Here is a 15,058-nt window from a genome sequence, read left to right on the forward strand (position 1 = left end):
GGTTCCCATTTATTAAATGATTCATTACACTCACTGAAAGAGCACTTAAAAAAGAACCGTGGAATCACAGAGGAAAATGTAAACTTGTTCTCACATCCGTGAGGCTGTAGTGTTCCAGATTGCCTTGAAAAATGAACATTTTTAGTTTTTCTGTATGTCGTAATCTTCTTTACATATTATCTTTTACCACCCTCTCCCATTTCTAGTTACGACTTTGTAATTAAAAGCAGCATTATGAATGGGTTACGTGTTGGAGGAGAGGGAAGGTCTTTCTTCGTTCTATGTATTTTTTGTTTTGTGTAGACTTTATTCTTTCAGCTTTCCATTGTCTGATACTTTTCTGTCACTACAATTATGATTGTAATGCTAATGCAAAGGCAGCAAGTCAGATTTCTTCTAGTGCTTCATGAATAAAGTTGAGTTTTTAAATGTGTCATATTAATAGACTAGCTGGGAGGTTAGGCTGATCATTCAAGACTATTTCTCACAGCCTGCTTTGCTACCATAAACATTTTGGAAATACATCTGCTACGTGACGTGTTGAGTATGGTAAAAAATGAATAAAATGTCTCGGTAACCTGTGTGTGATGAAAAAATATTTTTAAATCCTTGTTTTCTGTGGAGAGATCACTTTAATGGCTCGGTAATTTACTGGAATATATCTTTTTTTTTTTTTTTTTTTTTTTTAACCACTCACACCTCTCAGAAGTCACTGGAAGAAGAAAAGAAAGAGCATGTTGAAAAAGCCAAAGAATTACAAAAATGGGTATCAAATATCAGCAAGACATTGAAAGATGGAGAGAAGGCTGAAAAGTCTTCCTTCTTTAAGCAAAAGGTACTCACCGAGGTCCTGGTTTAATAATAATGATAATATCAATAATTATAGCGGGGAGAATTTACCGAGTTGATACAGTCCACCTAAAAAAAACCCTTCAATTCTTTAGTTTCCCCCGTTTCTATACGCAATTATAATGAGGATCAGAGACGTTAAGTAACTTGCCCAAAGAATCACAGTATGTGGCAGAAGAAGCTGTCTCGGCTTCCAAAACCTGGACTTCATCAATATTAGTCTCACTGTTAGTCAACCAATATGTGGGATTGCTTTTCCTCACAGTGAGATCTGCTTCCTGATCGTTTTGATGAGCGTTGCAGGAGAGCAGAGTCACTCTGTTTTGTGCCCTGAGTACATTCATGCACTCTGTGTCATAAAGAGTTGCAAGCTCTTTCTTAAAATAGAAACAAAAAGTTTCAAGAACAACAAACTGCAGACCAAGATGTTAACATTTGAGGATCGAATTTAGTTGTGCTTTTCTGGGTCTTTTCTATTTCCTAAAGAAGTGTTCTCCCATCATCCACTGGAAATTCTAGATCCTTTCCCTTCCCTAAATGAAGTCTTTGGTTCTGTAGGCTGTGTTCTGAACCCCACTACTTGACATAAGTTGAGTGGCTGCATTTCGAGAGATGTTACTGCTCCGAGGTGTCCTTTGGGCTGTCCCACCTGAAGCTCTTAGGGCACTGAGTTAAGCAGTTTTGCTGCTGCTACTGATAACGCTGGAATTGCTGCTATATTTTAAAAAATAAATTCCCACTAAGTAAGCAGTATTTTTCTCGATTATGTTTCCTGCACTGCCCTCCTGGTCCTGCCTGACCCGTGGAAACTACAGAGGCGATCATTAGCTTTCCCTTCCAGCTCTGCATCCATACACACTTGTCATCACTTGAAACAGACATTTTTGACATAATCCAATAGCAGAGAGCTTCAGCATCTTGTCGAATTTCGTCTATGGTATGAGGCAGGTGAACCTTATTTGAGGTTCCCCCAGGAGAGGTTTATAGACCTGAGTATTTACTTGAATTCTCATTCAGTTGAAATAAAGCCAGCTTAGCTCATAGTCTAGCAAACTACATTTTATAGAGCGTGGGGGAAATAAGTTGGAAAGGAAAATTACATGTAGTGTTTTAAACCCAAAACCTTCAAAACAATTTTATGCGACTATTTAAAACATCTTCTTCATTTTCCCCCTGTCAAATAGGAAAAGAGCTAAAATAGGGACACACACTTAGCAAGGATTTCTTGAGAGAACAAGTTTCTTTTCAGGAACGTGGTTTACAAACGCTTGGTATTTCCTCATTCTGTAGTTTTAAATTCTCCAAAATTTTACCAACCAGTTTTAGTTTTAGACCTAGCAGACATAAAAGTAGACAGATACTTCTGCAATGCAGATCATGGCCTCAGTCATAAATCTTGAATAACACTCGATGGTCTCTCTGTTGAAGGAAATTTAAGGTAATTTGATGTCAGTAATGTGTCTTTCAAAAAATCAGTGTGGCCTCATGATTACCTATAGCCATGAAAAATAGACTTTAGGTTGACTCTCAGTAGAATACGTCTGGGGAAAATACACCTTTTCATTGTCCCATCATTTCATTTCTGCTCACTTAAAAGAATGGCATTTACTTTCTGATATTAGGTCTTCAGAAATGATACAGAGAGGAATTAGGAGAAAGTAAACAGGTCAATTTTATTTCTCTGTCTGTCACAGGCGACTTTTGCAAGTGAAGTCCTAGTAATAGAAATTATTTAATCTTGACCTGCAGACCTAGAGAGGAATACTTCTAGAGAGGAATTTTTTTTCCAAAGGAGCATTGTATCCAGGAGCTTGGGGGAAGGAAGGGAAGGTTTTTGTTCATGTTCATGTATCTTTTTGAGGATGGCGATGTTCCAGTGCTGAACATCTGGCCACCTGGGGTGTCATTAAGGCATTCCCTATTCGTGGTTGGGCCGGGACAAATGCAAGAACCATATCATGCGGTACTATTATTTCCTCGTGGAAATGATGGCCTTAGGGTTAGAGGGCGGGACTTTCCTTCATCGTGCATTCTCAATAAAGCAGTCTTCTTATCCAGGCCTGCAAACCAGTAATAACTGATGGGTTATTGACTCAGATCACCTGAAAATATTCCCATCATGTGGGTCTTGATGAAAACTTGGAGTTTTTTAAAATGACTGTTGTCTCGTCTTTGTGAAGGAAGAGCTTGAGTGTGTTTTTTTTACCTCGCAGATTTCCAGTGAGGAAATATCAGTCAAGAAGGAACAATTATCTGAAGCACTGCAAACTATGCAGCTCTTTCTGGCTAAACACGGAGACAAGTATGTTGGTTTTCATTAGGTCTTTTATTTGAAGTAGGGGAGTGGTCTTCAAAACTCTTAGCAAAGTAGAGGATGGTAAATTGCAATGTAGAGTTTAAAAATGGGACTCAATCACAAATTTACTTAGGAATATAATAACCTAAGACTATAAACTTAGCTATTTAATTGTCACTTTTCGTCACTCTTGGTCTTTACCAAAACCCTGAAATGTACTTATTATCCCCATATATTGCTGATGAGAAAACAGGCTCAGAGAGTTTAGGATCTGTAGCTAGTGAGTTATAAAGATTCCAAGCCAAGTCTTGATTCTGAGTAGTACTTACTCTCCAAGACCTACCTTTTGGAAAATGTGTGTAAATACGTTCTTCATTTTCTTAGCTGAGAACTGTGGCAACTTAATTTCTCGTGGTTTGGTCCTACTTTTTGCAACAAGGCACTTCATATATTTCAGCTAATGCCTCAGGCAGGGAAGGAATCTACCCTTTTCTTAAATATTTTGTGTCTGTCATCTTTAGAATTACTCTAGAATGATTTTATATTGTACCTTAGGTTAAATTTATAAGGAAATTGGGTTAATTTCCTTATAAATTTCCTCTTTACTCATCCTTCTGCTTGAACAAGTTTCATCTTGAGTCATGGTAACTTACTTGCCCCTTTTCCGTGTTGGAACTAACAATGGGATCTTTCCCTCTGTCAGATAACAGCAGTTGTTATTTTAGAAATTTGTATATGCTAGAGAGGTACTGATATATTAGTTTACACTCTTTTCCTTTAGTCCTTTTTCAGGCAAGAGAAGGATTCCTGGATGTTTTTAGGGTCATAAGGGCCATCCTTAATTTTCATATACAACCATTCTAAGACCTGAGCAATCTGTATATGAGATTATATTATATTTTATGACCCTATGCTAATTTAGGAAAGTATTCTTTACAAAATCATCGAGGCTAGTGTGTCATCTTTATCACTTGAAGACTTATATTCGTCTTTTCATACTTTCTGGTTATTTTAGAATGACAGACGAAGAAAGAAATGAATTGGAAAGACAAGTGAAAACTCTCCAAGAAAGTTATAATTTATTCTTTAGTGAATCTCTGAAACAACTACAACAATCACAAACCTTAGGAGATATAAAGGTAGAGGAGAAGGTAATGTTATTTATTTAGAACATGAGGCTGTTTAAGACTCTTAGTTTAACTGCATGATTGTAGAGATATATGTCAATGACAAAGAAATGACCTTGAGTTGTGTACATGGAAGAAACATGGGTGGGGTTTATTGAAGTACTAGGAGATTTCAGTGTTGTTCGTTAAATGCAGTCTTACACTTGCTGTCATCGATTTCTGTGACATCTTAATCTCTGCCTTGCATGGTAAAAGGAAAGAATCATTCATTTTTCTAACTCTTCTCTGTCAAAGCCATTCCTCTACTGTTATATAGATACATGTTATATAGATATGATAGATATTTTACTATATAAATATGATGGTATAAAATAGTCTGTGAGTCACCTCTAAAGGTGACATTGGAGTATTAGGGGATTTGTCTGAGTTTCAGAGATATCCATGAGATTTATTTGAGAAATACTGGGCCATACGTTTTAGCGAGGATGCTCTAGCATCTTCTTAAAATGTAACAGAAATAGCTTAAAATTTGGCCTATCCTTAAACTTTTAAAACTTGACAACACATATTCAACACAAAATCCAGTATTCAAAAAGTTATCTTTATATTCAATTCCCTCACTCCCTGGAGTACTTTACATACTATTTGTCGTATTTGGAGGGTATGTAACGATTTTTCTGGCTCATGGGTTTTGGCTATCTGTGAAGAAGTCTGTATGCTGTAAACATCAATAGCATGGGGTTTGAAACTCTCTCTTGTGTCAGGACACTAATCTCACCCGATTGCAGAGAGCATGGTTTGCCTTCTAGGTGTGTGTCCTGTTTCCTCACCCTCATCGTTTCCTGTGTCCTCACTAACCTTCTTAATGTACACGATATGAAGTTTTCAGTTCACAGATGCATGTCGTTTTCAAAGCTTTATCACATCCTGTGCTCTCGAATAGATCACTGACATAGATCACTTGTGCATTTGAGCTGCTTAACACTCACAGCCTTGCTGCGTCTTGGTAAGTAGAGGATTTTTATGTCGAAGTGTCTTTTTTATAAGAAAATGCAAACTAAGTTTCATGACGCTCTGCCCACCCTCATGTCACTGACTGAGACTTCATGCTTTCCTTTCAGCTGGATAAAGTCATCGCAGGCACCATTGATCAGGGCACGGGAGAAGTCCTTTCTGTCTTTCAGGCCGTGTTAAGAGGCCTCATTGATTATGACACGGGGATCCGATTGCTTGAGACCCAGCTCATGATTTCTGGGCTTGTTTCACCAGAATTAAGAACATGCTTTGACCTCAAAGATGCCCAAAATCATGGCCTTATTGATGAGCAGGTTCTTAGCCAACTCCAAGAACTCAGTGAAACGAAGGAGATTATTTCTGCTGTGTCGTCCACCACGGTTCCAGTGCTGGATGCTCTGGCTGAAGGTGTGATCTCAGAACCCATGGCCATCAGAGTTCTTGAGATCCTGCTTTCCACGGGCTCTCTCGTTATTCTGGCCACAGGAGAACAGCTGACGCTGCAGAAGGCTTTCCAGCAGCACTTGGTTTCCTCTGCCTTATTTTCTAAAATCCTGGAACGGCAGAATCTATGTAAAGATCTTATCGACCCCTCCACCTCTGAGAAGGTGTCTTTAATAGATATCATGCAAAGAAGTATTTTACAGGAAAACACAGGGGTGCGGCTTCTGCCTGTGAGGCCACAAGAAGGAGGCAGGATAACGTTAAAATGTGGGAGAAACTTAAGCATTTTAAGGGCAGCTCACGAAGGCCTCATAGACCGTGAGACCATGTTCAGGTTACTGGGTGCGCAGCTGCTTTCAGGAGGTCTGATCAATTCCAAGTCTGGTCAGAGACTGACTGTAGAAGAAGCCGTGGCAGAGGGGGTGATGGACAGAGACACTGCCAACAGTATCTTCACCTACCAGGTGGAAACAGGCGGAATCATCCAGTGCAACCCCGCCAAGCGTTTAACTGTTGACGAGGCGGTCCAGTGTGATCTGATAACGTCCAGCAGTGCCCTTCTGGTCCTCGAGGCTCAGCGAGGCTACGTGGGCCTCATCTGGCCTCACTCTGGGGAGATATTCCCTACATCTTCTTCCCTGCAGCAGGAGTTGATTACCAATGAATTGGCATCTAAGATCCTGAACGGCAGACAGAAAATCGCTGCTCTTTACATTCCAGAAACATCTCAAGTCATTGGTTTGGACGTTGCCGCGCAACTCGGCATCATAGATAATCACACAGCATCGATTTTAAAAAGTGTAACACTGCCTGATAAAATGCCAGATTTGGGAGATTTCGAAGCTTGTAAAAATTCCAGAAGATGGCTCTCTTTTTGTAAATTCCAACCATCCGTGGTCCATGATTACGGGCAAGAAGAAGATGTTTTTGATGGAGAAGAGCCAGTGGAGACTCAGAGCTCAGAACACACTAAAAAATTATTCCTGTCTTATTTGATGATAAATAGCTATATGGATGCAAACACAGGGCAGAGGCTTTTGCTGTACGATGGAGACTTGAATGACGCTGTTGGGATGCTCCTGGAAGGCTGTGGTGCAGAAATTGATGAGAACACGCCTGTAAAAGAATGTCTTGATGTCATAAGACTCCCTGGCGTATTTCTGAATAATGCTGCAAGTAAAGAAACGAGTGAAAGTACAGCTACACCAAGTAGTTTTGATAAATGTCATTGCAGAGAACCTAAACGTAAAGGAACCTCTGAAAATGCCATAGATGAAGAGTTTCAGGAACTGGGAACTAATGTTACCAGGAGTGAATTTTGCCAGTCAGAAAACGTGGCAGATAGACTAGCAACTGATTATAAAGTTAAGAATTCATCCAGCCTGTGTGTTCCTAGTTTGATATCACACTTAACAGAGCCTGAACTTGCTGAAGTTAGCCTGCTCAGACAAGACTCTGAAAACAGACTTGAAAACGGTGAAAATCAAAGCCAATTAGAAACAAAGGAACATGCAGATGAATGTAGTCATTCTAAAAACCTTCAAAACTTTGCAAGTGATTTGATAAGTCCTATAGTAAAATCAAAAACTAGTAGAATCTGTGATTTGAATGAGACGGTGAATGAAGATAATATTAGCAGGGATTCAACTCTCTTTGACTATTCCCCCAGGCTGAGTGCCTTGTTAAGTCATGATAAACTGAGGACCGGTCAGGGAAGTTTTCATGATGTACACGCTGCAGAGAACAATGGAAATAAATGTGAAGCCTCTACATTGCCATTCAATGACCAAACCATGTTATCGGGTCAAAGAATAAGAGAAAAATTTCAAGACCAGTTTCTGGGAATTGCAGCTATCAACATCAGTTTACAGGGAGAACACACTGTACAAAAATCTTTCAGTATTGGTTATAGTAATCCTCAGGTACAAGATCAGAATGATGAAAAAATGCTTGCTGCTTCTCATCAGGAACCCGAAGACGAGCAAAGTGAGTCCACGGTGGAAGGGTCCTCCTGTGCCCCGCCCCTGAGGGGTGGTGGTCATCACATCAACATGGCTCACATTCATACCCCATCATTTGAAGAAACTGTCAGCGCCAGTGCTGGTGACTATGAAACATCACTGCTGGATGATCAGCAGAGCAACACAGAAACAGACACAGACAGCGATGCTGACTTTTATGACATGCCCTTGTTTGAAGATGGTGACCATGATTCCCTGCTTCTGGAAGGTGGTGACCATGATTGTCTGCAGCCCGAGGACTATGACACGCTGCCAGAGGAAGATGACTGGGCCGCTCCTCCTGGAGAGGCTTTTTATGATGTTTCTAAAGAGGATGAACATTGTTTGGGGACCCAAGGGGGACTGGTTGATAGCTTAGGTGTGAGGGGAGAAGCACAGTCTCTGCAGGATTTTCTCATAGTTGCTGAGAAAGCAGAATTCGATGCTGGTGAAAGAATCCATTTAAATTCACTTGCCTCCTATGAGGTGAATGGACGGTTGATGGAAATCGTATCAGAAAGGGACAGCACAGATGACCTTGAAGGTGATGAGTCTGACTCATTGACTGACCATGAAATTGTAGGAAGAAAAGGGAGCTTCAGGACTCCATTAAATCCTGAGGATGCTGGCTGTTGGAGAGGGAGAGGAGAGTACGTAACTGGACAAGAATTTAAATCTGATCCTGATCATTTAGATTCTGTGCAAAATGAAGAAAGTTACGGGGACTCTGAGTGTGACAGTAATGATCAGGGCGACGATGATGACGATGGTGGTGGTGATGCCAAAGAAGAAGGAGCAGGAGGTGAGGATGGAAAGCCCGTGTGCCAGGACGAGGCTGAGGATGTGGATGTCCCCGTGTGTGTCACCACTGCATCCAAACCGGGAAACAGCCATGTGAGTCAAAGTAGCAATAAAACGATTCTCCCGGATCAAAAGCACCATCATAGTTCTTTGGAGAAACAGCAAAGTGTAAACGTTTTGCAGCCAGAATCAAGTAGTAAAAGTAGCTTGGTTCCTGAAAGAAGTGACCTTCCAGAATATACAACTGAGGTTGTTCGTAAAAGCAAAGATCTGTTGAATCATGAGATGGTCCTTAAGGATAAGTTGCTGTCTGTCATGAAAGACACTGAATCGGAAAACACTTTAAGCCCTGTTGGTGTTTTACCTAATACTAGTGTCAGTTCAACTTCTGAACTAGCGGGTGATCTAAAGAACACAGGGGTTAAGTTGATTCAAGGGCCAGAATATATGGACTCTGTGAAAGGTGGAAATCCATATTATGAGAATGTGACACTTCAGGGTGACTCATCTTCTGATAAAGACATTTGTTCTGAGCCCAGTTTAATAGTAAAACCTGCAGAGGAAAGCCATTTGTCATCCAGAGTCTCTGTAACTGACAAAGATCCTCAAGGCAATGGAAAAGATCTAATTAAAAGGAGAGCTGACGAAAACAATATACTAATAGAAGATGAAACATTGGTTCATAAAATGTGTGCAGGTAAAGGAGAAGTGCTTATAGAAGGTCCTGTAGAAGATAATAAATGTCTCAGGCTTTTGCCCAGTAAAAGTTCAAGGGAGTGTCTTGATTTAGTTAATAGTCCGTTTCCATTCCCACAAATCACACACAGTGAAGAACATAATCAGGAAGGAAGCCTTAAAAAAGCAACAGTGGCTCTTAAAGATGAACCAAAGAATCGGCCAACAATAGTTAGCAAAAGTCCCGTTCAATTTGAGAATCATGAAGAAATATTCGATTCCTCAGTGTCCCAAGTGATCACTGATGACATGACTTCAGACATGACCTTGTCTGAAAGGAATACAAGGATTGAGAAAGATTCATTCACCGATGGACCTGAAAAAGAGCTTGATCTGTGTACTTATTTAAAACATTGTGCTAAAAATGTGAAAGCAAAAGACATGCTGAAACCAAATGAAGATACCCCAAGCTGTATTCTAGTAGCTTCCCCTCCCAGGAATGAGCACATGCAATTAGGAGTTAATAATGCAAAAGGGAAAGCAGCTCTTGCCCAAGAAGACTTACCTCCAAAGGAGATGGTCCAACAGAAGGCTCTTCCTACTAAAGAAAGTGTCTCAGAAGGAGGATCAGAAATTCCTGAGTTCACGCCAGAAAGAGATGAAAGCACACCTTCAGTCTTCCCTCTTAGAGATGCGGAAGGCCTTGGGAAACATATGGATTTCGTGCAGTCAGAACTCTGTGCAGATGCAATAAGAAATAACTCCAGTAACACTTTAAACACTGACTGTTCATCCTTAGAAATTAACAGTGAGAAAGGAGTAATTGAGCAACAGGCACGAAGAGAACCAGCCTCATCTCCAGGAGTCCAGGAGAACGAGGTTCAGATTCCTGAGTTATCTCAGGTCTTGATTGAGGATGTCAAGGACATCTTAAAAGGTAGATTGGAAGAAGGTCATATGAATCCTCAAGAGCTTGGAGAACCTTCAGCCTGTGCAGATACTAACATTTCAATTCAAAACTTAATTAAAAGAGTTAACTCATCACCATTGGTAAATGAAGGATCTGGTGTGTCTGGCGACTCTAAAACCAGTGACTATGGCATTTCCCCCATGAATAACTCGCCAGAACTAAAAGCAGAGGGCAGAGAGGATTCGCTCTGTACTGCAAACCTCAAGTCTGAGCTGCTCCTCGATATACTTAAGCAAAATCAGTATAGCCAGAAAATTACAGGAGCATTTGAATTGATGAAAGAATTAACTCAGATGGAGTGTGATCTAGAGAAAAGAGGTAGGACATCTGAAGTTCTTCCTCTACAACTTGAAAATGTTTTCTGCAAGCTGCTTGCTGATGGATATTCAGAGAAAGGAGGACAGGGTGGAGAATTGAATCAAAAATCATCTACAGCTTCTGAGATGATGGATGAAAAGCCACACATTCTTGACGATCTTAACAGCAAGAGAGAAAACCCCCATTCCCTTAATTTACAAAATATGAAAGAAAATGGACCAGAAAACTCTCCTTTCTGTGCATCAGCATTGCCAAGAGACGGGAGGCTGGAGGAGCTATGCGCTGAATCCCCAAACTGTTTGGAATGTATTTCAGGGTCAAAAGACATGGCTTCTGGAGACGGCTTGATGGAACAAGTAAGTGGACTTTACATTTTATAAGGAAGTAGCTGCATTTGGGAATAATCCCATACATTTTATTTGCTTGAAAAATCTGCATGAAGCCTATTGAATTAACATGTCCACATTTGTGTTTAGTTTTCCAATGAGCTACAGCAGTGTTTACAGCACAGATCAAAGATGTGCGAGTATTTGGCTTTGCTTCAAGATATGAGGCCTCCCTTAGGTAACCAGAAGTCTCTGGATAACAATCTAGAAGCTTTGAAGAACCAACTTAAACAGCTAGAGGTAAGAATTGTCTGCTGCCAGTTATGGAGGGTAGTCAGCTGATGTTAATTTGGAAAATTAAAAAGAGCATTTTTATATTTTGAATATTAGTTATATTTGTGTTTCTCACTAGGTATATCTGGGATGTGTATTTTTTGCAGACATTTGAATTGGGATTGGCTCCCATTGGTGTGATTTTAAGAAAAGACATGACGCTGGCAGAGGAGTTTTTAAAGTCTCTGCCAGGTGACTTCCCCAGGGGACATCTCGAGGACCTGAGTGTAAGCCTCCAGAGTCTGCAGACGGCCTTCTCTTCCCTCCACGCCTTGTCTTTGGAAAGAATGAACCACATCACGCTGGCTATCAACTCCGAGATGGTAGGTACCAGACCGTCTCACGTTGAGTCAGAACTAGTGTTTGGGAGAAAATTGAGGGTTTGAAAATTTAGTCATAAGATGATAAACTGTTAAGCTCTTAACACAGGATCATTATTTGTAGGAATTTGAAATTTGGGGACAGACAGAAATGAACACGCAATTTTATTTTCTAGTCTAAACTAGCAGTTTCCCATGAAGAATTTCTGCACAAACTTCAGTTGTTCTCACGTTGGATATCAGAGACGAGCACATCTGTGAAGGATGTGGAGGTGGTGATGGTTCAAGATACTGGACATATAAAGCAAAGCTTGGAGTTTCTCAAGGCAAGTGTCAAAGTCAATAAGACCAAGTACATCAGAAAACCTGTGGATTTAATGTAACAAAGGTTTAGAAAAAATGTGACTTTGCTGAAGCTATAGAGGATTATTTCCTTTTTCTCTAAGAGGTGTTTGTTCACAGCTGACACGGCTATAAAATAATCACAACCTTACAGATGTCATTCTGATGAGGTCCCTGCAGCCCTTATAAAACTCTTACTACCACTGCATGTTGAGGCTGGTATTTATGTATTTATGTGTGTATCAGTCACATAAAGACATAATCATTTAAATCAGTCCTGTAGCTGCTTCATGGTATTGATCATTTTTGTCCTGCCTTTCTTCCCCAAGTTCTTAAGTGAACAGCTTCCCTCATGAATGGCGGGCAGTGACACTCCTGGCCTGCGAGTCAGAAAACTGAAATTCTGGCCTGTTGGATTTATGTTTTAAATTCCCACGGTCTCGTGTATGTGCTGCCACAATTACATGGATATTATAAATATTAGCAAGGAATATATTTTTTTAACATCTTTATTGGAGTATAATTGCTTTACATTGTTGTGTTAGTTTCTGCTGTATAACAAAGTGAATCAGCTATATGTATACATATATCCCCATATCTCCTCCCTCTTGTGTCTCCCTCCCACCCTCCCTATCCCACCCCTCTAGGTGGTCACAAAGTACCGAGCTAATCTCCCTGTGCCATGAGGCTGCTTCCCGCTAGCTATCTATTTTACATTTGGTAGTGTGTATATGTCCATGCCACTCTCTCACTTCATCCCAGCTTACCGTTCCCCTTCCCCGTGTCCTCAAGTCCATTCTCTATGTCTACGTCTTTATTCCTGTCCTGCCCCTAGGTTCTTCAGAACCTTTTTTTTTTTTTTTTTAGATTCCATATATATGTGTTAGCATAAGGTATTTGTTTTTCTCGTTCTGACTTACTTCACTCTGTAGGACAGACTCTAGGTCCATCCACCTCATTACAGATAACTCAATTTCATTTCTTTTTATGGCTGAGTAATATTCCATTGTATATATGTGCCACATCTTCTTTATCCATTCAGTATTTTAATGTTGTTTCCCTTCAATGTGCTAAACGTACACAAGTTAGATCTTTACCTTTTGGCGGAGTTACATTTCAAGTAACTCTGCCAGACAAGGTTAATATATTCTGAGAGGGATTATTTTTTATTGTATTAATGACCATAGTATTGAAAGAATTTCATCACTACCATTCATTATGAATGAATGGCTTGACTCAGTGAATTGTGAAAAAATGTCAATAAAAGCTTGGATCCCTGATAGAAGAAGCATATTTTATAATAAATGTTATTGTTAATAGAAACTTTCTATTGTGGCTTAACTCGCTGTTGGTAACTCATACTACTTTGTTCACAGAATGTGTTAAAAGACCTCGGACACACCAAAACGCAGCTGGAGACCACTGCCTTTGACGTGCAGTTCTTCATCTCTGAACACGCACAAGATCTGTCTCCCACCCAAAGCAGACAACTGCTGAGGCTCTTAAATACAACTCAGAAGGGTTTCCTTGATGTGCAGGAATCAGTAACTACCCAGGTGGAACATTTAGAGGCTCAGTTACAGCTAGAACAAGATCTCGATCGTCAGAAGGTCCGCCTCTCTTTGCGGAGTGGGAATTCTTGGTATTTAGGTCTTCAGTGTGAAACCTGTAACGTAAACCCCAGGGGTTGTGGATAAGAGAAGACAGGAGAGATTTTCTGGAATGGCAATGAGTGAACAGGGTATAATATAGCGATCCTACAATATATAAAAGTACTGTGTGCTGTAAGAAGGCTATAATTAGTTGATTTTAATTTTCATGACCTCCCTCAAACTACTGTTTTCAGAGGAGAGTTTTGATTTTTTTTCTAGGAGGAAGAAATGTGGATGCATTGAGAAATTTCCAGGGATAAATTGATGAACATGTGGATAGATAAGGTTAAGGGTGTCTTTTCCCTTTGGGAGGTGGGCGGGCACGGCAGGGTAGGGCCAGGCTCTGGAGCCAGGCCACCTGAGTTTATACCCCATTTATACCACTCACTTGCTGTGGGACCCAGGACAAGTCTCTGAACCAGTTTTCTCATTGGGAAATTGGAAATCGTAGCAGTGCTAACCCGGTAGTATTGTGGGCACCGATGAAAGAAAGAATTTAAAACCCTCAGGTCCTTGCCTGGCACGTGTCAGGCTCCTAGTCAACATGATCTATGGCTATAGAATGAATAACTAGTATGTATATAAAAGGAAAACAAAAGATGCAAGTAATGGCTGATTTAATCTCTTAGGGTGATTTAACGAATTATATTGAGGTGGTCCATCCAATAGGAATAATGAGCAGAGGCGGGGATGGAATTAGCCACAGTGATTAAGGAGAGATATTGCGTGCAAGGCTCCTTTGATCACTTCTGGAAGCACAAGCATGGTCTCCAGCATGGTAACCTGTTTACACGTATCGAGTATTTTAACAGACAAATCACGACTAACTTCTGTTTTGATATCCTTTTGCAGAATTAATTGTGTGTGTCGCAGGTTTCAAGAGCTTCAGAAAGTGGGATGTTTCTTCCTGTCGGTCAGAAGCTCCATCTCTCACACATATGCGTGGCCAGTGTTCTGTTGAGCTGTGTCATCCAAATGGGATCTCCTTCCTTGTACATGAGACATGCTCTCACTTTCTGTGTCCCTTGCTCAGTGTGTACCCCACTGCTATCATGTTTACAGCATACTTAGGAGAGCTTATGTAGAGGAAACTTGCAAAATGTGTTCTCGTAAAGAGCTATGACAGTAGTGAGTTGGTGACCACATTCACGAGGCTTTGCTTTTGCCCCCTTCAGATGGTGGAGGAGCGTCAGCAGGAGTACAGAGAGAAACTCCAGGGCATCTGTGACCTCCTCACCCAAACCGAAAACCGCCTCATTGGTCACCAAGAAGCCTTCATGATTGGAGATGGCACGGCTGAGTTAAAGAAGTACCAGTCCAAGCAGGAGGTAGAACCTAGCTTTGCATTAGTGGGTTGAGTTGATGTTAAGACTGATTACTAGTATTTGGAAAGCAGTTCAGGTTATTGGAAAGTAGTCATCATTTTAGCTTTTCGGAGGCAAGGTGCACCCAAGACGCCCCCAGACCTGAGCTTGAAACTTTATACTAAGAGTCATACGTTCAGCTCCAACAAGCCAGGTAATTTTCCTGGCTTTATTTTTGGTGAGACATCGAGTGGAGGCGATATAAAGGAGATTTGATAGTGGAAATA

At 40.6% G+C, this 15,058-nt stretch overlaps 1 protein-coding gene across 1 annotated transcript in view; it reads left to right on the forward strand.

Annotated features, from left to right (window-relative positions):
- The window catches only part of DST (dystonin), a 491,021-nt gene that overhangs the window by 340,458 nt on the left and 135,505 nt on the right, over positions 1–15,058 (forward strand). Inside the window, 9 exon segments of the mRNA XM_068559249.1 lie at positions 707–835; positions 3,063–3,151; positions 4,161–4,296; positions 5,394–10,850; positions 10,971–11,120; positions 11,261–11,476; positions 11,650–11,799; positions 13,192–13,425; positions 14,643–14,795. Of these exon segments, the coding sequence (XP_068415350.1) occupies positions 707–835; positions 3,063–3,151; positions 4,161–4,296; positions 5,394–10,850; positions 10,971–11,120; positions 11,261–11,476; positions 11,650–11,799; positions 13,192–13,425; positions 14,643–14,795 (6,714 nt within the window).

This window comes from Eschrichtius robustus, chromosome 12, assembly GCF_028021215.1.
Source record: "Eschrichtius robustus isolate mEscRob2 chromosome 12, mEscRob2.pri, whole genome shotgun sequence".
Taxonomy (NCBI): Eukaryota; Metazoa; Chordata; class Mammalia; order Artiodactyla; family Eschrichtiidae; genus Eschrichtius; species Eschrichtius robustus.